The 25,430-nt window shown below is 47.7% G+C and overlaps 2 protein-coding genes across 8 annotated transcripts; both read left to right on the forward strand.

The window, feature by feature from the left end:
- The first annotated feature begins 205 nt into the window (after positions 1–205).
- Positions 206–9,621, forward strand: RBM14 (RNA binding motif protein 14). 3 transcript variants are annotated; one of them, XM_027090454.1, is made up of 3 exons: positions 206–676; positions 6,498–7,962; positions 8,739–9,621. In XM_027090454.1, exons 1-3 carry the CDS (start codon positions 340–342, stop codon positions 8,944–8,946), a joined length of 2,010 nt encoding a protein of 669 aa, XP_026946255.1. In that variant the 5' UTR covers positions 206–339; the 3' UTR covers positions 8,947–9,621. The 3 variants fall into 3 exon arrangements, with proteins under 3 accessions (XP_026946255.1, XP_026946256.1, XP_026946257.1); XM_027090455.1 differs by having other exon boundaries at positions 238–676; positions 6,498–6,608; XM_027090456.1 differs by lacking the exon at positions 6,498–7,962 and having other exon boundaries at positions 238–676; positions 8,739–8,930.
- A 6,737-nt stretch (positions 9,622–16,358) lies between these two features.
- Positions 16,359–23,967, forward strand: RBM4 (RNA binding motif protein 4). 5 transcript variants are annotated; one of them, XR_003429482.1, is made up of 5 exons: positions 16,495–16,625; positions 17,609–18,032; positions 21,176–21,863; positions 22,057–22,287; positions 23,551–23,712. XR_003429482.1 is itself a non-coding variant. In XM_027090464.1 (4 exons), exons 2-3 carry the CDS (start codon positions 17,621–17,623, stop codon positions 21,853–21,855), a joined length of 1,092 nt encoding a protein of 363 aa, XP_026946265.1. In that variant the 5' UTR covers positions 16,359–16,488; positions 17,609–17,620; the 3' UTR covers positions 21,856–21,863; positions 23,551–23,967. The 5 variants fall into 5 exon arrangements, 3 of the variants coding, with proteins under 3 accessions (XP_026946265.1, XP_026946264.1, XP_026946266.1); XR_003429483.1 differs by having other exon boundaries at positions 22,223–22,287; XM_027090464.1 differs by lacking the exons at positions 16,495–16,625; positions 22,057–22,287 and adding an exon at positions 16,359–16,488 and having other exon boundaries at positions 23,551–23,967.
- Positions 23,968–25,430: the final 1,463 nt, after the last annotated feature.

Raw genomic sequence — 25,430 nt, forward strand, 5'->3', positions numbered from 1 at the left:
TGCGCTCCTCGCACGCGGATCCCCCTCTCCAGCCCTTCTTCCCCCTCCCCCCGGCAGTGGCGGTTGGTCGCGCGCAGTCGTCCCTCTCCCACCCCCTCCGCTAACGAGCGGGCTCCAGGCCCTCTGGGATTGGCTGCGCCTGAGTGCATTTTCTCTCAGCCTCTCTGATTGGCTGCAGGGCACGCGGGATCTGGGCTCCGATTGGCTAGGTCAGAGCGCCTGCGCGGCGGGGTTCTCCGTCGCCAGCCATTCCTGGGGAGGACTGCCGGCGGGTCAGACGTTTCGCCTGTCGCTGGAGGAGAGGTCCAGGCTCTCCGGGAAGGCGGCTGCGGCGGCAAAATGAAGATATTCGTGGGAAACGTCGATGGGGCGGATACGACGCCGGAGGAGCTAGCAGCTCTCTTTGCGCCCTACGGCACGGTCATGAGCTGCGCCGTCATGAAACAGTTCGCCTTCGTGCACATGCGCGAGAACGCGGGCGCGCTGCGCGCCATCGAGGCCCTGCATGGCCACGAGCTGCGGCCGGGGCGCGCGCTCGTGGTGGAGATGTCGCGCCCACGGCCTCTTAACACTTGGAAGATATTCGTGGGCAATGTATCGGCTGCGTGCACGAGCCAGGAATTGCGCAGCCTCTTCGAGCGCCGCGGACGCGTCATCGAGTGTGACGTGGTGAAAGGTAATGTGGAGACGGGCGCGCGGGCGCGGGCGCGCTCGGGGCACTCTGCTTGTTAGCCACGCCCCTTTCCCGGGGGTCGGTCACTGCGCGGTTGGCGGTGGGGCTGGGAGAAGTCCGCGGGAGTGAGGCCGGAGGTGTTGGGGGCGCGTTGGGTAGAGCCACCCTCCTCCCGTGCGGGCCAGGCACCATTAACCAAATGGGAGGAAGCGGCTCTGGGTGGGTGCGGCGGCCACTGCGAGCCGAGCTACGGGGCCGGGGACGCGCCTGAGAGACTTGGGAGGGTACCGGGGGCGCGCCTTCCACTGGGCTCCTGGGCCTGGCGCCGAACGGAAATTGGGAAGTGACGGGCACAAGCCGGATCATGGAGCGGGGAAGATTTCGCCACTTCCCCACTTCCTCTTCAGAAGTCTGTCAGAGCAAGGGAAAAGGGAAAAGGTGGGGGCTGAACCCCACCCCCCCCCAAGGCCACCGTCGTGTTCCCTCTCGATGAATGCTCCCGAGCGGAAGGTAACGGGGCCCTTGGAAATTTCTTGGGCTGGGATCTTTTAGTATTGTGTGGCGTGGGTCTACTGATGGGTATAGTTACTCGTGGGTACAGGAGGGGCCCCTTCCTAACCACTTTGGCCTTTCAGTATTGTTAGGTGGGTTAGGCGTGGCAATTCTGTGCTTTCCAACTCCCTCAAACTTTTTTTTTTCCCTTTGGGATCGATTTTACATCTATAAACTGGAAACCCCGACTTTTCGCATGTGGACGAAGGCTTGTTTTATGAAATGGCCTCTTCTGAGCAACTAACTCGTCAAGCCGGTGCCCTGGGGCGGTATCCTTTTAGAAGCTTGGTGATTTTGCAACGGGGCACACTCTGAGGGGGACGTGGGGACTTAATAGTCATCTTTGCTTGAGTAGTCTAATTGTCAGGGTAGATCCCTAGTTTGCCTTCGAGAAGAATATATCACTATAATTTAGGCCTGACCTCCTTTTTGGGACTTAGTTGACTTTTTTCATAGTCTGGGTTCTTATCCCTAAGCTCTTTTTCTTTTTTATTGGCAAGATTTGGAGGTATAGCCCTTGTGTATGTGGCCAGTTTCTGTTCCACTTGGGAACAGATCAGAGTCAACTTTGCCTTGCTATCTTCAGGGATGCAACCTGGGAGTGAGTATCTGATCCCTTGCTCCTGGTGTTGGATTCATAGCTGCTCATACCCTGTGTGAGAAGTTTTAAGGATAGTAAATACATTTGGGAGCAGGTGCTTATTCATTTCCACCAAGATACATCTTTTGGGTCATTCCTTATCCTTTCCGTAACTGGGGGAAGTGTGAGGGTTGCAGTCTCCACCACTAGGAGTAATTCTTCCTTCTGCATTAATACTGCATTTTGTTTTCCTCAACTCAGGCTATGCAAATTCATGACTATCTGGAATCAGGCTTTCCTGCTGGGTGCTCTGATGAGGCAGGCTGTATGGTGCATGAATTTTTGCTTTTATTTAGAGTGAAAGAGTGGGAAGGGCATCAGATTGGGCCCCTGGCCAGGAAATGTATATGACTCATTATGAGAGTTCTGTTTGATTGACCTATTAACATTTTTTTGTGTGGTTCTCAGACAGGGTGGCTACTAGATTGGGAGTCTAGAAACTTGCATCTGAGGGGACAGTCTCTATGGAACTCATTGGTCAAGAAGCCTTCTTTGGGTTGGTAGAGAAGGCTAAAAATTTGCCTGAATTTGCTTGGGACTGACACCAAGTGACAGTGGGGGGGTGGGGTGAAGTGTGTAACTGCATGTGGTTTTTAGAACTCTTGACTGTTTTCTTTGTGAGAGTTAGAGTGAAAGTTTTGTGCATTTTGTCCCTTTGCGAACATTTGATTGGCAGAGATGCACTGATTTCCTTAGGGAGTGGTGGTTAGTTGTTGTTTGTAGTTATGCTGATATGTAAGAGAGTGCCTGATAATATTTTGAGGTAAGGGACTGTGGTAAAGATTTGAGGATCATATTCTCCACTGATGCCTTTCTGTTTGGAGTGAAGGAAAATGAAGTTTTTAAGTTGGGAATGTAGTAGAAGAGACTTGGCTCTGGCTCTATAAATAGCTTACTTATTTCTTGCTCTGGGAATGGGCACTTGATTGAGTCATCTTGTGTTGGTTGTCAGGTCTTTGAAAAGCACAGAAGCTTGGCATTGCACAGGACAGCCAGTTCCGTTTTATTTCACAGGGGGAATAACGTAGTTGCTTGGTTCCAGGAGCTTAGATATGATTTGTAGAATAAAAATTTCCATAGCAACAGCAGATTGTAACCACTCTCCACAGCTACATTCTGTTGGGTGTTCAAGGATGAAGTTTGAGAGTTGCTGACAGCTTTAGGAACCATTTAGATTCCATGAGAAGTCTGAAGGGCAGAATAGGAAACTGTTTCCTCTCCTTTGTTGTGGGTGGCCATTCTTTCCTCCTACATACAGCTCTGTAGTTTCAAATTAGAATTTTTTTACTCTTCTGAGAATAGGAAAACTCATTTTTCTGGATTCTCTTAACTTTGGTACTGGAGGAATTGTGAAGTCACCAGACCATTAGGATAGCTCTGTAAATCATTGCCTGCTAGTCCCTTTAAATACGATGGATTTCCTTCAGGGGTCACCGTTTCCTTGAACTACCTCTCCAGGCAGGTGGGTCCCTGGAGTTTTCTAGATCTTTGGTTTTTCTTTATTGTCCTAGGAGTAGTTAGGTTCCTGGGCATCTTTGGAAGGGCTGGGTCTGGGTTTAGCTGCTCACTGTGATAAGGGTTAGTTAGCCCTCATGTGATGGAGTCAGCTGGACAACCTATTCGCACTTCCCTCCAGTATCAGGCTTAGAAACTCTCAGATATAAATTGGATATAATTGTATCTGATGGCTTTCTTTTTATCAGCTGTATAGCTTATCCGTGTGGTCAATTGAATTGTACACATGAAATCTCAATTTTCAAGTTTCACAAGTTGGTCTCTTAATAAGACCGAGCTAAGTAGGGAATAGATAATGTGACATCCTATTGCTCTTGTAAACCCATTGAAAGTTTTTGTTGGGTGTTTTTTCCTAGCTTATTCCAGTCCTAGGAATTTGTGGATAGGTTAACCAGGAATATAGTATGGTTCCTTAATATTCCCTCATAGTGCCTGAAAGTTTTTTAATTCCCTTTAATCTGCCTACACTCTTGCTTTCTGCTTGCCATTGCATTCTCCTGGTGGTAGGGTCAGCTCAGCCTTTGCTTTTAAAGAGATCTGGGACCACCAGCATTGATTTTTAGCTCACTGTACCCAAACTGGAGGTGAGAGATGAGAGGACAGTTCTGGTGCCCTGTGGCTAGGCCGAAAGGAACGCTTTGCTTTTCGCCTTTCGCAATTGGAAGAATCAGGTTCTGGCCATAGGGGTGTAAAGACAGTTGTGATAGTTCATTTTGTTCCTTTATCATCTCTGGCTAGTTCCAAATTTGCATTTACAGGTTACATTGTATTTCTTGTGTTTTATTAGAGATGAAAGATCATATCTGTAGGGAACTAAGCCTGTGGTTATTCCTAGGCTTGAATAATTATCATGATTTTTATCATTATATAGCTATTTATACTTTACAAGGCTTTTTTTTTTTTGGCGGTATGCGGGCCTCTCACTGTTGTGGCCTCTCCCGTTGCGGAGCGCAGGCTCAGCAGCCATGGCTCACGGGCCCAGCCGCTCCGCGGCATGTGGGATCTTCCCGGACCGGGGCACGAACCCGTGTCCCCTGCATCAGCAGGCGGACTCTCAACCACTGCGCCACCAGGGAAGCCCTACAAGGCATTTTTATCATCTCATTTGAATCTTCTAACTCTGAGGTGGGTAGGACAGATTGTCAGATGGAGAAATAAATTGTAAGTTCCGTAAGAACTTACAGCAAGTCAGTGAACTGGATCTTCAGCTGAGGCATTTTAGCGCCTAGCCCCAGGATTCCTTTTGCTATACCACACTTCTGACTTCTACCTGTTGATTATTTTACTTTATTTTTTTTTTTTGTGGTACGCGGGCCTCTCACTGTTGTGGCCTCTCCCGTTGCAGAGCACAGGCTCCAGACGCGCAGGCTCAGCGGCCACGGCTCACGGGCCCAGCTGCTCCGTGGCATGTGGGATCTTCCTGGACCGGGGCAGGAACCCGCGTCCCCTGCATTGGCAGGCAGACTCTCAACCACTGTGCCACCAGGGAAGCCCCTGTTGATTATTTTTATTCTTATTTGTATGAGAGTCACGTTGGTGGCTTACATCCAGGAAAATGGCTTGCTTTATAGGAACAGCTAGAGAGGGCATCCCAGTATGAAAGTTTCTAGAAATTAGGACACTTGTTTAGAGGCCATTTAAAAGGATTTCTTATCAAGAATGGAACCTTAGTAACTTCATCTAGGTAATTCATTTCCTAAAGTGATGTGAGAGAGATGGGGTCCTGGTGCTTGGACTTTAAAAGTAGCCACAGGTCCAGATGGGGTTAAGTGCATGGCCTTACTTACCACCAGCATGACCTTTTTCATTGTTCTTCAGATTCTGCTTGCACCATCGTGGTTTGTGAGTTTGGATGTGAACAAGAATTTCTTCCTATTACTTCCTTTCCTAAAGTTTTCTTGTTCTATATGGTAGATGAGTAGGACTTTGAGATCAACATCCTGTCTTAGAGGCTTTCCTACCACAGCTCATTTAGAACTGAATGAGGACCTGAGGGGTAACCTGCTTAGCAGAGCCTGCTAGTTGTGGTAATTGCAGCTTCTTGCTGTGAAGCTGAGAAACCAAATCTTTTCTGTGAACAGAAGCCCAAGGGGTAAGGAATACTTCTGTCTCTTGATGAGTAACCTCTGATGTAATGTAGCCTGGGGGTGGGGGGCGTGTGCGTGTGCGTATGTGTGTGTGTGTGTGTGTGTGCGCGCGCGCGCGCGTGCCTTGGGCCTGAACTCAGCCAGGAGGCTCAGTTTCCATTCTCACATCTTATTGGCTTACGTGGGGTCCAGCTTCTCCCCTTCTAAGCTTAAATGTCTAGTCTTAATACACAATCCTGCCTTACACATTGACTTCTCAGGGGTAGACTGGTGTAGTGAAGAGGCATGGAGAGCTGGGATTCTGTTTCTGGGTCTGACACATGGTTTTGTCGCAAGCCGTATAAATTCTCTGAGTGTGTTTGCCCACCTGTAAAATAAGGATAATGATCCTTTGCTCTGCCTGCCTCCTGGGATTGTTGTGAGGCCCAAATGAGGTCCTGTGCATGGAAGTGCTTTGAAAACGGGGAAGTACTGTGGGAAAGGGGGAGATTGTACTGGAGGAATTTCATGGACTGTGCATTGCAGTGTAGCTCTCCTGCCTTAATTGGACCCTGGACTGAGACATGGGTCATTCCAAGACATAAGTGGTCATTTTCAGTGTTTGAGAGTTAAGCCTCAGAGGTGAACAGTAGTGTTTGGTAATCTTGGGATAGACAGTACTGAATAATTGAGTGATCCAGGAATGCTTTCTGCTTTTTGTCTGCTCGTTTATACTTACAGGAGACGTGAAGATTTTTATCCTGTGTTGCTGTTCATCTTTGCTCTTTCTTCTCTCACCAGGAAGTTGGGTGAGGTGGCAGGGGGAACGGGGAGAATGGGAAGAAAGCCATAGACAAAGCTGCCTGCTTGGGACAGTCAGAAGCTTTGTTATATGGGAGCCACATTTTATGACCTACTCCTGGAGAGGAGGGTTTGGAGGCCTGGAGGTAGCTGGCAACAGCTGGGTGCTGTTGGTGTGTCCAGTTTGGGACCCATCAGGTAGCATGCCCTGCCCCCCTAATTGCTAACCCTCTGTCTGCTGCTTTATCAGACTACGCGTTTGTTCACATGGAGAAGGAAGCAGATGCCAAAGCCGCCATCGCGCAGCTCAACGGCAAAGAAGTGAAGGGCAAGCGCATCAACGTGGAACTCTCAACCAAGGGTCAGAAGAAGGGGCCTGGCCTGGCTATCCAGTCTGGGGACAAGACCAAGAAACCAGGGGCTGGGGATACGGCATTCCCCGGAACTGGTGGCTTCTCTGCCACCTTCGACTACCAGCAGGCTTTTGGCAACAGCACTGGTGGCTTTGATGGGCAAGCCCGTCAGCCCACACCACCCTTCTTTGGTCGCGACCGCAGCCCCCTGCGCCGTTCACCTCCCCGAGCCTCGTATGTGGCTCCTCTGACGGCCCAGCCAGCCACCTACCGGGCCCAGCCCTCAGCGTCACTGGGCGCTGCCTACAGGGCCCAGCCTTCTGCCTCTCTGGGTGTCGGTTATCGGACTCAGCCCATGACAGCCCAGGCAGCCTCTTACCGCGCTCAGCCCTCTGTTTCCCTTGGGGCCCCATACAGGGGCCAGCTGGCTAGCCCTAGCTCCCAGTCTGCCGCAGCTTCCTCGCTTGGTCCATATGGTGGAGCCCAGCCCTCGGCCTCGGCCCTCTCCTCCTATGGGGGTCAGCCAGCTGCGGCTTCTTCGCTCAACTCCTATGGGGCTCAGGGCTCCTCCCTTGCCTCCTATGGTAACCAGCCATCCTCTTATGGGGCGCAGGCTGCCTCTTCCTATGGGGTTCGTGCGGCTGCCTCCTCCTACAACACCCAGGGAGCAGCTTCCTCCCTAGGCTCCTATGGGGCCCAGGCAGCCTCCTATGGGGCCCAGTCTGCAGCCTCTTCACTAGCTTATGGGGCCCAGGCAGCTTCTTACAGTGCCCAGCCTTCGGCCTCTTATAATGCCCAGTCTGCCCCATACGCTGCACAACAGGCTGCTTCCTATTCTTCCCAACCTGCTGCCTATGTGGCACAACCAGCTACAGCTGCTGCTTATGCTAGCCAGCCAGCTGCGTATGCTGCACAAGCCACTACCCCAATGGCTGGCTCCTATGGGGCCCAGCCAGTTGTTCAGACCCAGCTGAATAGTTATGGAGCTCAAGCATCAATGGGCCTATCAGGCTCGTATGGGGCTCAGTCAGCTGCTGCGGCCACTGGCTCCTATGGTGCTGCAGCTGCCTACGGGGCCCAACCTTCTGCCACCCTGGCAGCTCCTTACCGCACTCAATCATCAGCCTCATTGGCTGCTTCCTATGCTGCACAGCAGCATCCTCAGGCTGCTGCCTCCTACCGTGGCCAGCCGGGCAATGCCTACGATGGGGCAGGTCAGCCGTCTGCAGCCTACCTGTCCATGTCCCAGGGGGCCGTTGCCAACGCCAACAGCACCCCGCCGCCCTATGAGCGTACGCGCCTCTCCCCACCCCGGGCCAGCTACGACGATCCGTACAAAAAGGCTGTCGCCATGTCGAAAAGGTACTGTATGCCCCCCCGCCTCTGCCCCCAGCTGGGGCTCAGGGCAAGGGGCTGAGGTTGGCATGGGAGGGAAACTGGAGCCATCGGCCCCTCCCTTGGTCTTCTCTACTCCTGTGGGATGTCCAGAAGCTGAGGGGGGTGATGTCTGTGAACTTTCCTGGTCACCAGGGTTCAGGTGGAGCATAGTGCTCAGACTGGGGTGGTACCAGCTAGTCAGGCTGGGAAAAGTGTCACCTGTCAAGGCTAGCCCAAGTGCTATTGGAGCTACTGCCTGCAAGATTGTGGCCCATAGTCTTTCCCACTGTCTGAAGGATCCTTAAGCCTGTTACGTGGTTGTCCTGGCCTCTGGTGGGGGTGGGTTTGAAAGAGTAGTCCCTTTGGCAGTCACTGGCTGAAGGCAGGGTGTATGTGGTGCGTCCACTCTTTGGGAAGTTGGGGACCTTGCTTTCGTCCGCCGTTCTGTTGGTAAACAACCAAGGTCTTTCTCTGCAGGGCCCAAGGGTGGGGATAGTTTGTCTGTGGTTTGGGAATGCAGACCAGAATCCACCTTGGCCAGTTCAGAAGGGTGGTCTTCAGTGGTGGGCTTGGTTTCCCACTGAGTTGGACCAGGCTTGAATTCTTGCCCTGGATAGGGTGTTGAGCCTTCTGACAAAATCTTGTTTGTTGGAGACCAATCTGATTACACCCTCCCTATCCCCATTGGCATCTCCCCCGTGCCCACCTGGAGCCCTCCCCTCAATTGTCTCATTCACCAACTGTCTTCTTCTCTCGACTAGGTATGGTTCCGACCGGCGTTTAGCCGAGCTCTCTGATTACCGCCGTTTATCAGAGTCGCAGCTTTCGTTCCGCCGCTCGCCGACAAAGTCCTCGCTGGATTACCGTCGCCTGCCCGATGCCCATTCCGATTACGCACGCTATTCGGGCTCCTATAATGATTACCTGCGGGCAGCTCAGATGCACTCTGGCTACCAGCGCCGCATGTAGGGCCATCCTGGGACAGGGCTCCACAGGGAGGGAAGGAGAGGAGAGGTGGGGTAGGGTGCAGGCCCAGGTTGTAACCACTGGCCCATACCTCTCCTGTTTGCGGTTTTTCATCCCCTCTACCATGTGGGCCTTCCCCAGGAGACGATCCTTTTGAGTGTTCGGCAGTAACCTACTTTATTCCTTCGCCTCAGCAGCGAATCTTGCTACTGGCTCTAGATCTGCGGTTCCCCTCTCCCCTGCCTCCCATCTCCCCAGGATGGGAATTTCTTTTATGTTTTTATTTTTTTCCTGGCTCCCTTTTATTTTTGTGCGCGATATTTAAGGTCGTCTGGATGGGGAAGCAACCTGCAGCTGAGGTCGGCGGCGCCTTTTTCTTTTTAGATGTGAGGGAGGCCAGGAAAGGGTTAGCTTAACCATTTCCTATGCGCCAAGCTGTGCCAGTTGTCCAGGGGGCCCTGACTTTGTCCCTCTGTAGACTGTGTTGAGACTGAGTTCCTGTTGGGACAGTTGGTTGGTATATGTCCAGATCCCTACTGACCCCTGATGTTCTAGCTGATGCTGTGCGGCACAGTCCACTTCCCCATCTCCCCAAGTAGGTGGTGTTAGAAAACCTTAATTTTTTTTCCCTTTTGTATGGACTACAAATAAAACTTGGGGCGATTTGCAGTTTGGAAACCTGGTTGTCATTGTCTTGATTGCACTCAGTTTCAGGAAGTTTGACATCCAGGAAGACATGACAACTAAAGGGAGGGTGGCCAGAGAACCCAGGGCAGATGAGGAAAGGGGTTTGAATGTAGGAATTAGAATGATTTCCCTGCTGCCAGAGGGATTTAACCCATCGTCGTTCTGCTAGTCTGCCATCTTTAGGACTGGAGAGTCTGGCCCAAGTTGCTTCAGCTTGAGTTAATCACACCAAAATGCAGTAAATTTACTGCCCATTTTCCTCGCCTGTGCTTGGCTATTTTCCTTGACTTGTCTCCAGTTCAGGAAAATCCTGAGCTCCAGCAGGGTGGTTCTGGGGTTTGGCTTCTCAAGTGAGAAGTGGGGAATGGGTGGCTTTGGTGCTTATGAGGCTAGTAGGTCCTTCAGGCAGTGGGCTCCAGTAAGTACTGGGGCTGGGACAACTACTGGGAAGGAGCCAGTAGTTGGGGTGGGGGGGGTCATGTCACTGTCTGGTAATGCCCTGTGGTCGGGACAGTTGGAAGCTGGTATGGGGGATTCTGGCTATAGACCTGGTATTTCGCACGTCGAACATCAGCACGGAGTGTCCTTCCTGCGTCCTGCCAACCCCTGTCATAGTCACCTGAGACTCAAATTGCCTATCTTCATTTGTTAGGGTTTCCAGATGTTTTCTTGTTGGGTTTATATTTGAAGGTGTTATGATAGACTCTGGGAAGTGGGTGAGGTGCAAGCGTAACCAAATAGGGGTGCTGGGATAGGCTGAGGAATTGATTGTTTATACTTTCATTCTGGGACTAGGGGTTCAGAGGACCTGGGCACAAAATAAGACAATTCCAGCCATGGACAAGACAGAGGCTTGGGCTTTATGATGGGTGAATGAAAGACTGGTTGGGTAGGGTGGTGACAGGAAACTGACATTCCTTTGGGAAAGGGGGCTTTATAAATTTGATTTGGGAGTCTGTTGGGGCAGGGTGGTTTTGGGGTGTGTGTGTATCAGTCAAATGGAGTTCAGGTGGGTTCTCTTCTGCTTCCTTCACTGGTTTCTTGTGAACTTCCCTGTGACAGAGTAGTTTGCCCCAGGTGTTCTCTTTCCTCTGCCCAGTGGGCAAAAGCATATGTTTTTTGTTTAACTGTGAGCTCCTATTTGTGGATGCAAACTGGGGGTAATCTCAGGGGTACTGAGGCCATAGTGCTCTTCCTTGCTTTTCTTTCTTCTCACTTCTTTGCCTTCAGGTGCTTTGCTGCTCCTTTTCATTTGTTTGCAGGACTGTGAGGAGGGCGAATTTGATAGGTTTTTTGTCACTTTTCTGCAGTGAGGGTGGGGTAATCTCAGGGCCAAGCTAACAGGCTTAGCTCTGGTTATTTCCCTGGAAAATCAAGGGTTGGTTAATTGTAGTGCTGTGATTGTGGCCTGCGTATTTGTAATTACTTCTTTGTCAGTGGCTTTCTGTCATCTTTCTCTCCAGTGAGGGTTCTGCCACTGTCCCAATCCCATGGTTCCTATGAAACCATTAGTACATGGTTCCTAATGTGCTCTCAGGGCCAGTGCTGATATTTCTTTATTGCAGCCCAAGTTCTTCAGGCTGACTTGGCCTAGATGATCACTCTGCTTATTATCTTTAGGTCCTGATGCCCTTGTTGCCTCCGCTGCCAGGCTTCTCATTTAAGCTAGAAGGAGCTAAAGCTAAATCATTTGTCATTTTCCTCTTTCTTGCAGATTGTTTTAAAATTCCCTCCCTCTGTAAATTATGCCACCTGTGTTAATCCTATAGCCCACTCTTCATACTTTGCTTTTTGTGGATTTCTGATTTCCAGGGTCCTATAACTCGGAGACGGTTGGGTTGAGTGAATGGGAGGATAGACATTTAATGTGTGTTTTGGGAGAGGTGGGTGGGAATATGCGCTCCCAGTGTCCTTCAGATCTTTGCTCTTCTGATCTATCACCTCTATAACTCGACCTTCATTGGAGAAGCTTTAGATGGTTTATTCCTGGAACAAGACTATGTATAAAGGCTTCTCCCCTCTACAGCCTCTTCTCTCCTGCGGTTTGGACCTTGTTTCAGATTCTGTCTGGGGTAGGCCTGGGGCCCCATCCCTTGTGCTGGAGGTAACGGGACTATCACTGAGTGGTCAGCCTCCATGGGTAGGCTGCCTTTCTAGTCATGCCCATCAGTTAAGCTCTGCCAAAGTCTGTGCGCAGACTGTTGGTTCTGCAGTCATTTTGTCCTATCAAGCCAAGTAAGTTGACTATAATGTGGGATGACTAAGGTCATAATGAAACTTAATTTCCTAGATTTATGGACTAGTATGTAATGTAATAGGAGTTTGGGTGATAAAGAAGATAAGATGGATATGATAGGTGGAAAATTCTTATTCACCTAAATTCTATAGGAACCTTTAAAAAGGTCATAAAGGGTAGAATCTAGTTTTCCAGGAAGAAAAATTTATTAATAAATGATTTCAAGTCTAGCTGTAAATCATTAGAAACATTGTGTGTCTGTAGTGCTGGAAATAGTGTTCAGGTACCTGAGCCCTTGGGCTGACCTTGGGAAATCGATAGTGGGGGTGGGTGCAGGACCTACCTCGATGAACTAGTTACAGTTAATAAGCAATGCTAGGGAAGTGACAGGTAAGGAAGGAGAGGATGGGGCAGCCCCACTAGAGAAAACTGTGGAGATGGAATTTGTTTGATTTGAAAACTGACTTGGCACAGAGAGAATTACTGAGGGTACTGGCTCTAAAATCAGGCTTCCCAAGTTTGAATCCCGGTTCTGCCACTTAATCTGGGTGATCTTGGACATGTCAGGAATTCTACCTAAGTTTTTTCATCTGTAAGATAGGGAAAATAGTTAACATCTATTTAACACATGCTAAGCATTGTTAAAAGTGCTTTTCATATATTTCATTTTACCTTCATTGCAACTCAAATGTATTAGGTACTTTTTTTTTTTTTTTGCGGTACGCGGGCCTCTCACTGTTGTGGCCTCTCCCGTTGCGGAGCACAGGCTCTGGATGCGCAGGCTCAGCGGCCAAGGCTCACGGGCCTAGCTGCTCCGCGGCATGTGGGATCTTCCCGGACCGGGGCACGAACCCGTGTCCCCTGCATCAGGAGGTGGACTCTCAACCACTGCGCCACCAGGGAAGCCTGTATTAGGTACTTTTAAACCTATTTTGGAAATTGAGGCTGTAGGTTAAGTAACTTCTGAAGATCACATGGCTAGAAAGTAGTGGATCAAGGAATTGAACCAGCCATTTTGGAGCAAATAACATGTAGCAAGTGTAGAGCCTCATATATAGTCACTGCTCATTAAATGCTAGCCATCTCAGAAATAAGAAGTTAGAACATTCTGGGGAGATTGGGACTGTGTAGGGTAGCACACAGCTGAGCAAAGGACTTTGGGTGTAGGTGTGAGTACAGCACGTATGAGTAACAGTGAAGAAGGGGGATTTCTGTAATGAGTGGTACCTAGGTGTGATGTAGGCCACTGGACCATACCAGTTTTGGCCACCTCCAGTGTCAGACAACACTGTTGTGTCCTGAGGGTCAGATTCCCCTAGGTATGGAGAAGAAAGGTACGGAGTAGGGGCCCTGCACAGACATTAAGGGGAGGCTTAGAGTGTGTAGTTGGCAGTGGGATTGGAGGCTTAGGAAGCTTGCTGACTGGCCTAGTGGCTCCCTCTGAACATCCTTGGAGATTACTGGTTTTTAATTTGAGCCCTTATTATACCAGTAACTCATTTCTGGATTAGGAGCCAGAGTTATTAGGTATATAAGTTGTATACATTCCTAAGAGTGTGAAAGGGTTTGAAACAAATAGATTGCTTATTCACATTTGAGTGGTCTACACTGACAACAGTGTTTCCCTCTGAATTTGGATTTGTTCCTCATTTCCCTTTCAAGAGTCCAGGCTCCAGCCTCTTTCATCTCTTCAAGATGTGGAGCCAGAACATACTTAAGCTTGGCTCTGACAGAAAGGCTAGATGACTTTGGACAAGTTGCTTTCTCTTTTAATTTAGAGGCTTGGTAACCTGATCAGAAGAATCCCCAAAGTGGCCGTTTTCAGTGTTCCAGACAAAGTGCTTTCAAAACATCCGATTCTCTGTAGTTGGTGTGGTAAGGTAGAGGGTTTGGACCAGATATCCTTAATTTAAAAACCTTTAATTTTTAAGTATTTTGGTAAAATACAGTTGGGTAAATGAACATCAGTATGGAGACACTGGAGCTACAAATCTCCCTACCTAAAGCTTCATTTTGCAGCATTTGTGAAACGTAATCCTGGTGATCAGAAGCTGTAGCATAAGTTACCCCTGGCTTTTGGGCTTTTTATGTTTGAGGGAGACTGGAAAGTATACTAGGTGATAAGAGCAAAAGGGCTTGTTTTTAGTACTAAGTGTCCATGTTCTTAAGCTGATACTGACTGCAAATCCAAAGTCATTTCTCTCCTCTTGGTTATCAAGGTTTTAACTCATGCTTTATCTATTTGTTAAGTTAGTCAACAAATATTTGAGTGCTTACCACGTGCCAGGGGCAGTTTTAGTTTTAACACAGGGTAATAGTAGACAACAAGAAAAGGTCCTTGCCCCTGTAGAACAAGTATTTGCTGGGGGCAGGGGCTGGGAGGGAGTAAGAAAATGAACGAATAGGATTTCAAGTGGTGGTAAGTATTTGGAAAAACAACATGGAGTCATGGGATAGAGTTCCAAGGTGTAGCGTGGGAGTGGGGGGCTGTGTTTAGATGGGGTGGCCAGCGAAGGACCTGGAGAAAGAACATTTCAGTCTGAATGAGCTTGGGACAAAGGGGCCGGTGTGCTGGAGCATAGTTGGGGTGGGGTGTGTTAGGGATGGGGGTGGGAGAATTGTTACAGAGATTGGGAGATTCTGGCAACAACCAGATTGGGTAGTGTGAATTGAAACTTTTCCAGTTGCCGTTGGTTTTAATTTAAAAAGCAGGGGAATGATTTAATGTGGTTTACTCAGTTGGATGAGCTTGCAAAATGAAACAAATATAACTGGACCTAGAGGGCTTTCAGAAGGTAAACCAAGAATAATTAGATCAGGGGGTGGGTGTGGGTGGTGGTCTGCAAACTGGCCTGAACTGTGATCCCGAGAAGATTTCTATTCCCAGTTTTTCCCCTTTGGACTTGGAGAGATTCCTAGTTTCATAGAGTAAGCTGATCTCATATGCTTTGGTATTTTGGAAGAAAGTTTTATCTCCAAGGCTATTAGGACAAAAATTTTGGAAGATCAAACAAAGGAGCTGAAAGGATTTCTATACCAGATGTGTTTCCGAACCTGCGCACAAGGAGTTGTGACCACCTCCCGATGCAGGGCCCCTCCAGAGGGCACACTTGCAGCTAACATGCAGTTGGTTTTCTTCATCACTGATCCTTTGGCCTTTATTCAGAGCCGCAGTGTCAGCATCAGGATCCACAATGAAAACGGACCAAGATTAGTGACCACTACATTTGTAAATGTGACATTTTTAGATTCCTGCCTTTTCCCACCCTAGAATAAATTATTGACCAATTCCCCACTGTTTGATTTCTGAGTCACGTCAGGTTTTAAAATCTATTTCCATAACTTTGACTTCACCTTTCTCTTTATGATCCCCACCCCTTTTGGGGGGGCTGCTTTGAACGGTAGTGTGTTCTGCTTTTGTCATCTTCACTTCCTGATGATCCCTTTCCGCACTGCTTTTATCATGTTTTAAGTTCTTCCATCCCCTTTTAAACTCCCTCTTCAAAAGCTGCCTTGCTTGTTCAGGGAATTATGGGATTATGTGAAGAAGTCAAAGGATGATAAAAAAATGTGAGGAGGGAAGCCGGACCCTCTGGAGAATGCTGTTTTGATTGTATTTTGCTTATAGCTGGTTGTGACTTAGGCTCTTCCCTCTAAGGTCGGTTCTAGGAGTTTAAACCTACAGCTCTGGCTGATGGCGCCCAATAAAATAAAACAAAAAACTTTGCTGCTCTAGTTTTTTCTCAGGGCGGGGTGGGGGTGTATGCGCAATCTCCACGGTCACACAGAGAACCCTTTTCTTCATCTTGGACCCCGGGAGGCTGGTTCCTCCAAGGAACTTGTCTCTTCGGCGCCTCCTGAGAAATGCAGCCGTCAACCGAGCCGACGTCGGGGCCTTTATACCCTAATTGAAGCTGAGCCCATTAACCGTTTTCAGAGTTCCTTTCACCACCTATGAAAGTAGTTTCAATGTGGGGGTAGCTCCGGGACTCCCAGGGCGCCAGTGCGGATTCTTGGCCAAAGGAGGAGGTTGGTTTCTTCAGGTGGGAAGCTTTGCTATTTTTCTTACCTGGCTTCTGGGTCTGCGTAAGCTACCGCCCGCAGCACCCTGGCTGCGAGGGGGATGGCGTTTGGGAGATTAGAGGGAGAAGTGTGGAGTAGAAGGCAAAATGGAGCGCACGTGGAGTGGCGAACTGTGGAAGCTTAACAAAGTTGGCGCCATGAAGCTGAAGACCGCCACACCGGATCCCTAGCTCGCTCCGCCTAATGGCGGGCGGAACCCCGCCAGCGAAGCCCACGTTGGTAGTTCCTCCCTCACGCCGACCTTCCATCCAATCAGTGACCTCGGTTTGTAGAGAGAGGTGCTCATTGGCTTTCATATAGACTCTGGGGGGTTACTGACGTTTCCACCTCTTCCAGGCCTCAGGTAATTGGCGTTCGTGGTAACCAATCAGGAAGAGGATCTACGGGAACGCCTGCCTTTTATTTTATTGAACGGCCAATCCGGTGGTAGGTTCACCTCCCCCTCTCTACCCAGAGTCACTGCTGCAGCCGCCGCCATTTTAGCGTTTTGTCAGAAGCGTCCGCGCCGCGAGGAAGAGCCCCTGCTGCTTTTCGTGCGGGTGAGAGACTCAGAGCCCCTTCACTGTCTTTTTTTTGCCCTGTTAAATCTCACGACTTGGGCTTTAGGGGTATCCTAGGGTGGTCCTGGCCTCCGCACTCGTCACTGAGAGCCGACCTCGGTGCTCGGCGTTGCGCGGTAAGCCTCAAGCAGCCCTTCCCCCACGACCTCCCCCGAGAATACCTTGCTTTTTCCCCACCTTGCCCTCTATCCGACTTTGTTCGGCTTACTGCCTCGAGGCTTTTACCGAGATAACCGCTTTTCCGTTAGACTTAGGAATTACAACCCCGTTTCGAAAATTTTTGAAGCCCCGAGACACTGTCGTCTGGCCGTTGAGGCTCAAGGCCCCTTCTCTGGCCATGCATTTCTCCAATTCTCCAGGAGCTCGTAGGACGGCACCCCGAGAGAGGCGTTCCCCGCTCCAGCACTTCCTGTACTCTCCGAACGCCTCGCTATCCAGCTTAAGTCACGGGTTCACTGCTTCCAAAGGAAACCCTAAAATGTAGCTATTATAAGGTCCTTTTTTCAGGAAATGGCTAATTCGGTTACGAGAGGAAGAGCCAGTTCATAATTTCAGTCTGTCCAGCCAGCCAAGTAGTTAGACCTTTGTTTTCTGACTGTCTTTTTTTGTTTTTGGCGGCGGAGCCGCCGCGTGGCTTGCGGGATATTAGTTCCCCGACCACTGATTGAACCCGGGCCCTCAGCAGTGAAAGCGTGGAGTCCTAACCGGACCTCCAGGGAATTTGCTGTCTATTTAGTAGGTAGAAAGCCCAGTACCCCTAGGGCTGCATTTATGCCCCGCTTTCATTTGCGTTTCCGTTTGAAACTATTCAGCTCTTAACCAAACCCTTTGTCTGTGTCTGCTAAGGATCTGTGTCACAGATGCTTTCTCCTTTCTGTAGGTTCTATAGCTGGAATTGTAGCGGGCCTCCTTATTCCTACTTCCCTTTGATTATTATCTGGGGGTGTGCGTGTGCGTGTGGGGCGTCTGAGAGGGGGGAAAACTGGAAATATTTGCCAGACCCAAAGGAGATGGCAGTATTGATTTTTTTTTTTTTTTTTTTTTTTAACTGACATGGGCCTGAGGTCTTTTGTTAGAAATTTCATTTTTTTTCGCCCAGGCTGTGTCCGAGATGGTGAAGCTGTTCATTGGAAACCTGCCCCGGGAGGCCACAGAGCAGGAGATCCGCTCACTCTTCGAGCAGTATGGGAAGGTGCTGGAGTGTGACATCATTAAGAACTACGGCTTTGTGCACATAGAGGACAAGACAGCGGCCGAGGATGCCATACGCAACCTGCACCACTACAAGCTGCACGGGGTGAACATCAACGTGGAAGCCAGCAAGAATAAGAGCAAAACATCCACAAAGTTGCATGTAGGCAACATCAGTCCTACTTGTACCAACAAGGAGCTTCGGGCCAAGTTTGAGGAGTATGGTCCAGTCATCGAATGTGACATCGTGAAAGATTATGCCTTTGTACACATGGAGCGGGCAGAGGATGCAGTGGAGGCCATCAGGGGCCTTGACAACACAGAGTTTCAAGGTGAACCACCCTCTTTGGGAAGAGGGCTGAACACAAGGTTTTGTGTAGAAAATAGGCTGGATAGGAGGGGTCTGGGATAGAGAGAGAGATACAGCTGTTGGATGGCTGATTGTGAGGATTAAGTGTGGGTGATGGGCTTAAATGGAGAATGCATGGGATTTAGAGGCTTTACCTTAGGCAAATCAAGTTTGGGAGAAGAACCACTTGGCATTAGTTTGGAACCCCTAGGCTTTTTTGCCTATTAGTGCAGAAATCCCTTCCTTTGAAGATTTATTCAGTTTTGTCTTTTTTGCGGGGTGGGGGGGTAGTAGAGCACCTAACAGTGTTTCACTCTGAAATTTATTGCTTCAGCACCCCATGTGTTATTTTGTATGTGGAAGGACCTGGCAAAAGCTGGCTTAAGCCACATGTTTAGGAGCAAAATATCTGTGAAGCTCCCCCACCTCATCCCAATTCATGGCTTCTCAGTAAATATAATTTGTCGTTAAACAAGTCTTGAGAGAACTAGTGTCTTTAAATTGTTATAGCTTTTACGGCTTTTCTGTTACGCTTGCACCAAGAGGTTCGGTTTGGAGGACGAGGACACTCTAGAACTGAAGGCTAATTTCAGGAGTTTCTGAGGAGAAGGTATTGGGATTTGGGGGGCGATAATGGCAAAGCCGTTTCACTGGTTTGAGGAGTGAGCGCTAACATCCTTGGTGATTAGAGTACTTAGATGGGTGTTAACCTTGGAGCCTTGACTAGATTAATAGTGTGCCTGGAAGGCAGCATGAATGATGCTGTGGATAGACATTTTGTTTTCTTGGTTTAAGATCTAAGCTCCTGTGGCAAGGGTGGCAGTTGTGAAGGGGGTGGTAACCATGGTGAGTTGCTAACTCTACTCTTCGTCCACCCACTTTGGGTTCCCAGTGTCAAAGCCAGAAAAGAGCCTTTCCCCTTCAGTGTAACTACTTCTAAATTATGGAGTATTACCACAACTCCTTGTTAACATTTTTAATCTATATTCCAACTTTTTTCAGCCCGAACAAGGTAGTAGCTGCTGCTTCTCCTGAGCACTCCTCTTGTTAAGAGTCATTTCGGCTATCTTTGATGTTTACTTAAATTGGACCTTCTTAGACCTGGAAGTCTGATCATCATTTTTTCCAAGTTAATGGTGCCCTGTGTTATGGGTATTGCTGTGCATTATTAAAGAAAAATGTCACAGGTCTCTCAGGTCTGGTTTTCCATTTTTAATTGGTAAGTTGAGAATTATTTTGTGTCAACAACTTAATTGGGAGGAAAGGCTGCTCTGGTGGAGGGTTTATGATATCTAATTTTTGGATACTCTTCTACACTTTAACCAAGTCATAGAAGAGGTGGTGGTGTCTCCTTGTAACAGTTAACACATGTAAGGGAAGGGTATTGTGAACTGATACAGGACACATCATACTTAGAGCATAACTCTTGGTATCTGAAATCTAGGTTCTCTGAGGTTTAGTTGTTTTTGCTCTGTTTTCCTTACTGTTAGTCATTCTCTTTAGCATTGTCTAGTACAGTTCTGTATGTACATAGAGTAGCAGTATTTATTATGATGGTCTTTTTCCCTTTCAGTTTCTCAGTGTTGGGGATATTCTTTTTATTGTTTGCCCATTTAAGGAACATCCATTTTAGATATTTTTAAAGACTTAGCTGCTTTTTCTGACTTTGGAATTTTTTCTGGCAAATCTTTAGGTCAGGACATTTATTAATGACCTTTATGTCTTGAAGAGACATGGTTGGTTCCTCGGTTGCCCTTATTTTCTCTGGTTTTGTTAGGTGCCAAAGTGGCCACTTGGACAAATAATGAGGGACATGGGTTAGCACTTAAAGCACTTAAGTACTTAGTTGTACATCTTAGCTTTTCACTGGCAGCCTACACTTATCAGATAAAATGTTTGAACCGGGACTTTTTTTTTTTGATATTTTTGTCCTTCCCTTTTCCCTTTTTTAGTCTTCTAGAACCTAACTTTAATTTTGTAGGTGAAATTGTATATTTACCATTTTCTATAACGTTACTTGAGTAGATGACCTATCTGTTAACTCCCCTGGTTCTAAGCATTCACTTCTTCGCCATCTGCATGCTTGGGTGCATGATAGCCATTTGTATTGGAAAGGTTTTGCTGGAGTTTTGCTTACATTAAAATGGTAGATCATGTTAGGTGGAAACTGCTCCTGTGAAAAGGTTTAAAATTTAAACTTTTTCATTTCCAGAATACAAATTGTAATTTTCAGCAAAAACTAGTATCAAGTGCATGTTCTTAGGATCTTAGATCTCTAAAGGAGAAAAAGTACTTTAATCTTGCGCTAACATGAACAGTTTGATACACTAACATTATTGGTCATTCTCCACTTTTTCCATCCCCTCTTTTCTTCCACATTTTTCATAATACTCTTTCTGAAAATTCAGGCATCTTGTGAACTGCCTGACCTGTTTTGTTTGACCCCCTGTTATAAGGGGTCACTAAATATTGTAAAGGATCCCTGTTAGAATGAATATCAGAACTAACAATTTAAAGGACCCAGTTTAGGGGGAAGGCAGTCCTTCAACTCGTATTTCACCCCTCTTCCCCCATTCATGAGTGTTTTTCCCAAAAGTCTTGAAACTTGCCTACCGCACTCAGCCACGGATCAAGTCTGGATTACTGTCAATGGTAACTTTAGAGTCCTACTCTATTCTCTTTGATTTTGGGGCGGTATGGGGGACTGGCCTTTGCATTCTCCTGCTTACTGAATTCAGGAGTCTTAATAGTGAAGATTGGAGGTGTCAGAATGTTGTGGAGCACTATTATTGTGGTTTCTTTTGACATTGGGCCACTGTTCAGAGTAGTTTTTGTCCACAGTTACTTGGCAAAGGATGAAATGCCTATTTTTGAGCTAGAGTAGTTTCTTTCTTAAGCGTTAAACTGGTGTTAGAGCTGAAACATTTCTTCCTTTAATTGATCTTTGCCTGAAATCAGGTCATTATACTGAATTTATACTGGACCTTTTAAAAATATCTTAAAAATGGCAATGAATCCTGCATTAGAGTTGTCTAGGTAAAGCCATTGCTATGACCAGTGTCTGGGGTAGGGGCTGGGGCTATGACTAAGAGTGATAGCAACCCTTCTTGCGTCTGTTTCTTCAAGGCAAACGAATGCACGTGCAGTTGTCCACCAGCCGGCTTAGGACTGCGCCCGGGATGGGAGACCAGAGCGGCTGCTATCGGTGCGGGAAAGAGGGGCACTGGTCCAAAGAGTGTCCGGTAGATCGTTCGGGCCGAGTGGCAGACTTTACCGAGCAATATAATGAGCAATATGGAGCAGTGCGTACACCTTACGCCATGAGCTATGGGGATTCATTGTATTACAACAACGCGTACGGAGCGCTCGATGCCTACTACAAGCGCTGCCGTGCTGCCCGGTCCTATGAGGCAGTGGCTGCTGCAGCTGCCTCTGCGTATAATTACGCAGAGCAGACCCTGTCCCAGCTGCCACAAGTCCAGAATACAGCCATGGCCAGTCACCTCACCTCCACCTCTCTCGATCCCTACGATAGACACCTGTTGCCGACTTCAGGAGCTGCTGCTGCTACAGCTGCTGCTGCTGCAGCAGCCGCTGCTGCTGTTACTGCAGCTTCCACTTCATATTACGGGCGCGATCGGAGCCCCCTGCGTCGCGGCCCAGTCCCCACTGTTGGAGAGGGCTACGGTTACGGGCATGAGAGTGAGTTGTCCCAAGCTTCGGCGGCCGCGCGGAATTCCCTGTACGACATGGCCCGGTATGAGCGGGAGCAGTATGCGGATCGGGCGCGGTATTCAGCCTTTTAAAGCTTGAGGTGAGAGCGGTGGGGTGTCCCTTGTTCTGGTTTTGCCATCCCTCCTGCAGCCTAAAGGCTCCAGTTAGGCTGCCCTGCTTGCTTGCTTTTGCAGGGTTAGGGTAAGGTTGCTAATGGTTCAGAGGATAGGGAGAAGTCCTAACTACTTTGTGAAATATATAAACATCCTTATCCCTCATGGCTGTTTTTCCAGGGCTCCTAGTCCTGGGAGTCAATCTGATTCCATTTGTGCCTGGAAAAGCAAACAGTGGTGTGATGAATCTTGGGTCACACCTGTGTGCTGTAATTGAACCAAACCTGGAAACCAGACATTCAGACCCAGGTGTGCCGTTTCTCAGAGCCTTCGTTGAAATTCCTAGGTGTGTGACATTACTAAGGTCTGCAAGGTTCCTGTTCTGCTTCATGCTGTGTGAAAGGTCTGATGGTAAGTTGGGGCAGAGAGGAGTAGAAAAAGATATCTTTCAACTTATAAAGTTGATTTCAGCAAGGAGTCTGGGGCATAGACTCAAATTCAGCTTCTCTGGTCAGTTCACATTCATTCCCTGAGCTGAATAGAATGCCTACCCCATTGCTTTATCTTTGAATCTGTCCTGTAAGAGCCCATTTACTTTGTTCAGTTTTGTTTTTAAACTGTCCCCACGGTATTAGATTTGACATTCTCTCCACTTCTTTAAGGTACATAATAACGTAAATATGTACGCACCCTGTTAATTCTACTCTTCTTCAGTAATATTGAAATCCAAGGTTGGGAGCTTTGCCTTAAGCACGTCGCTCCCTTCATCTTCCCACCAGCTATGAGCATTTAACACTCTTCAACCACCAGCTCTACCTTGAGTCCTCTGGCTTTTTCCTATACATTTTGAGCCTCATGATCCATTTGGCTCTACTTGAGTGTATTCTCTTCTGATGCTTGCCAGCTTTGGGCTCTAGGTGTTTGAGACTGCTGTTGTATTAAAGGGTGTTTCACAACACCCTTTGTCTTGAGTAGCTCCCATTGTGTCCCAGACATTACCATTGATCTGTAATCCTGTAGTAACAGGGTGGGTGATACTGTCATCTTTTCCATTAGGGCAGAAGGTATGTGACTTGCCCAGGGTTATTGGATAGGAGATCACTGATAGGGCTGGAGAAGAAACTTGAGTGACCTGATGTGTAGCTTACACATGCCCTCCAGTACGTTCTTTTATTTTCTTCCCTAGTCAGAGTTGGACGCCCTCAGGTGTTACAGCTTGTTCAGTTAATGCCACTTTTTCCTAGACCTTAAACGATTTTTAACTTGTAACTCCAAGATTCAAACATACTTTTTACTGTGGAGAGCTAAGAGCTAATTGGAACCTTTCCCTTTTTCCTGCTCTCCAGTGACAGTTTGTAAATGTGGAATTGCCTTCTCTGAGGAATGCTAATGTGCTAACATCAAGAGAAATGCAATGTCTGTCTACTCTCGTGAAAGAAAATTTGCTATTTCGTTTAGAGAAAGGCTAGTCTGGGATTGCTTGAGCCTTCCCAGTTACTGTCTGGCCTTCAAGCTCTTTTCACTTTTAGAGATTATTATTATACTATGGATGGATACAAGTAAACTTAAAAGGAGTGTCAAGTTACCGTACTTTGTAAAGATGTTCTTTGAAGTGTAAGTGGGAAAGCCCTTGTGAGCTTTGCTGTAAAGCCCCTGTATTGTGCTCTCTTTCAGGTGGGATGTGTGTGGGCTGAAATTCCGAGCTGCGGTTGTGCATGAGAATACACCCTTCGTGGTACCCCATCTCCGGGACGTTCTCAGCTCTGTGCGTTCAGTCCCCCAGGAACCGTGGACCTTAATTTACCTTGTTAAGTTCAGACCACCTCTTCTTTCCTCTCTCCTGCCCATTTCCGTGTTCTTTCTGTCCTTCAATACTTCTGTAGCTTCCCATCATGTTCTGTTCTCCCAGCAGGTCTCATTGTGTGCAGAAACTGGTGGGGGTTGTACTGTATCCCCACCTCCTGCTTCCAGTGGGTGTTGTGAGAGTGTCACTGCTCCTGAGTCTTTTTGACCTAAAGGCTTATGGCAGGTAGACACATAGCGTTGGATCACTTTTTTCTTTCCGGTGAAATAAATGGTTTTTCAACTTAGGGAATGTGTGCTTTGAGAGAGTTCTTACTTGGGCTTGTGTCTGGGTTCTTTTTTTGTCTCTGGAAGAGAAGGGGAGGGTATAAAGTTTGACATTCAGTTCTGGGTGAACATCACTGCAGTTGTTTTCCTTATTGTAGATAGGATTTATAGGTGCCAAAGGTAAAAGAGGACTTATATAGAAGAACCCAGGTAGGCAGGCTTATTCCATTAAAGACTTTCTGTCTCTCATACACCTTTGTTATAAAACCATCAACTTACTAGGAGTTTTGAGATGTGGGACTTTTCCCTGCTTGAGAAACAATTGTCACCCACCCCTTACTACTAACATTCCAACCACCCAGTCAATCAGTACATCTAGTTTGACTTACTTTCCAAGGAAGAGGTCTAGAATAAGGAAGGGTTTGAGGGAACAGGAGGTCAGCTTTCACTTCATGCCATGTGGAAAATTAAGTTGTGGCTCCAACAGCATTCTGCTATTTTCCTAGGCCAGTAAGCAACACCTTTTGATGCCTTTCACCATCTATTTGTACAGTTCTGCCAAAATCCAAAGAATTCCTCAGTGGCCCCACTAGTACCTCATTTCCTTTAGAATGATAGGCATAGAAGAAGGACCCAGAAGTGAGCTTTAGATTATTTAACAAGGATGGGGGGTGAGTACAAGGAAGACCCACTGCTTCTTAGTTCTATGCTTTTATCAAAACAGACTGTCTTGCAGATGTTTTTTGTCTGTACCTTCTTGCTCCAGTTTTAATATATATAGTGGGGTTCTGTCTGGTTAGGGCATTTCCCAGCATCATTCAACAAATACTCAGCACCTACTGTATGCTGGGCCTTATGCTTTTAGGAAAGGTGGGTTGTGGTAATGGGAGGTAAGAAAAAGCAGCTGGTTTTTAGTTGGGTAGTCTCTCATATTTTCCTACTTAATGTTTCTAATTCATAGATGGCTGAGATGGGGATAACAGTACAACTTGTAATTTATTGGATATTTGTTCTCTGAAACCCTGTGAGAGACGTTTTGTGTGTTAATCTCCCAGCCACCATTTTACTGAATATGGAAGTTGTCTTTGGTGAGAGGTCAAGTGGTAAAGACAACAGTTCTGGGAAAACTGTTGGAGTTGGGATTAGGGGTGGGAAGAGTTATTGGCTCCTACAGATAAGAAGTGATCAACAAAGAAGATTATGACTAATATCTAGGCTAGGTCCTTGTATTTGTCTTTATCTTCCCTGGCGGGCTTGGTTTTCTGCCACTGCCACTTAGAGGGTTTTCCTGCTTTGGTTCCTTTTTTCCGCCAGAGATGGACCCATTACTGATCAGCACTGATGAACATACCCCTTGGTCCGATGGGTGGGGTTGGCAAGTTTCAAAAGATGGGCACTAGCAGTGTTCACTGATTCAACGAATAAAAATTTTCAGTGATACTCTGCAAGGTACTGTTTTAGGTCTAGATCTGGAGCTTATATTC

The sequence above is a fragment of the Aethalodelphis obliquidens genome, unplaced genomic scaffold, assembly GCF_003676395.1.
Source record: "Aethalodelphis obliquidens isolate GAN/ISIS:26980383/991018 unplaced genomic scaffold, ASM367639v1 scaffold69, whole genome shotgun sequence".
In the NCBI taxonomy this organism is placed as follows: Eukaryota; Metazoa; Chordata; class Mammalia; order Artiodactyla; family Delphinidae; genus Aethalodelphis; species Aethalodelphis obliquidens.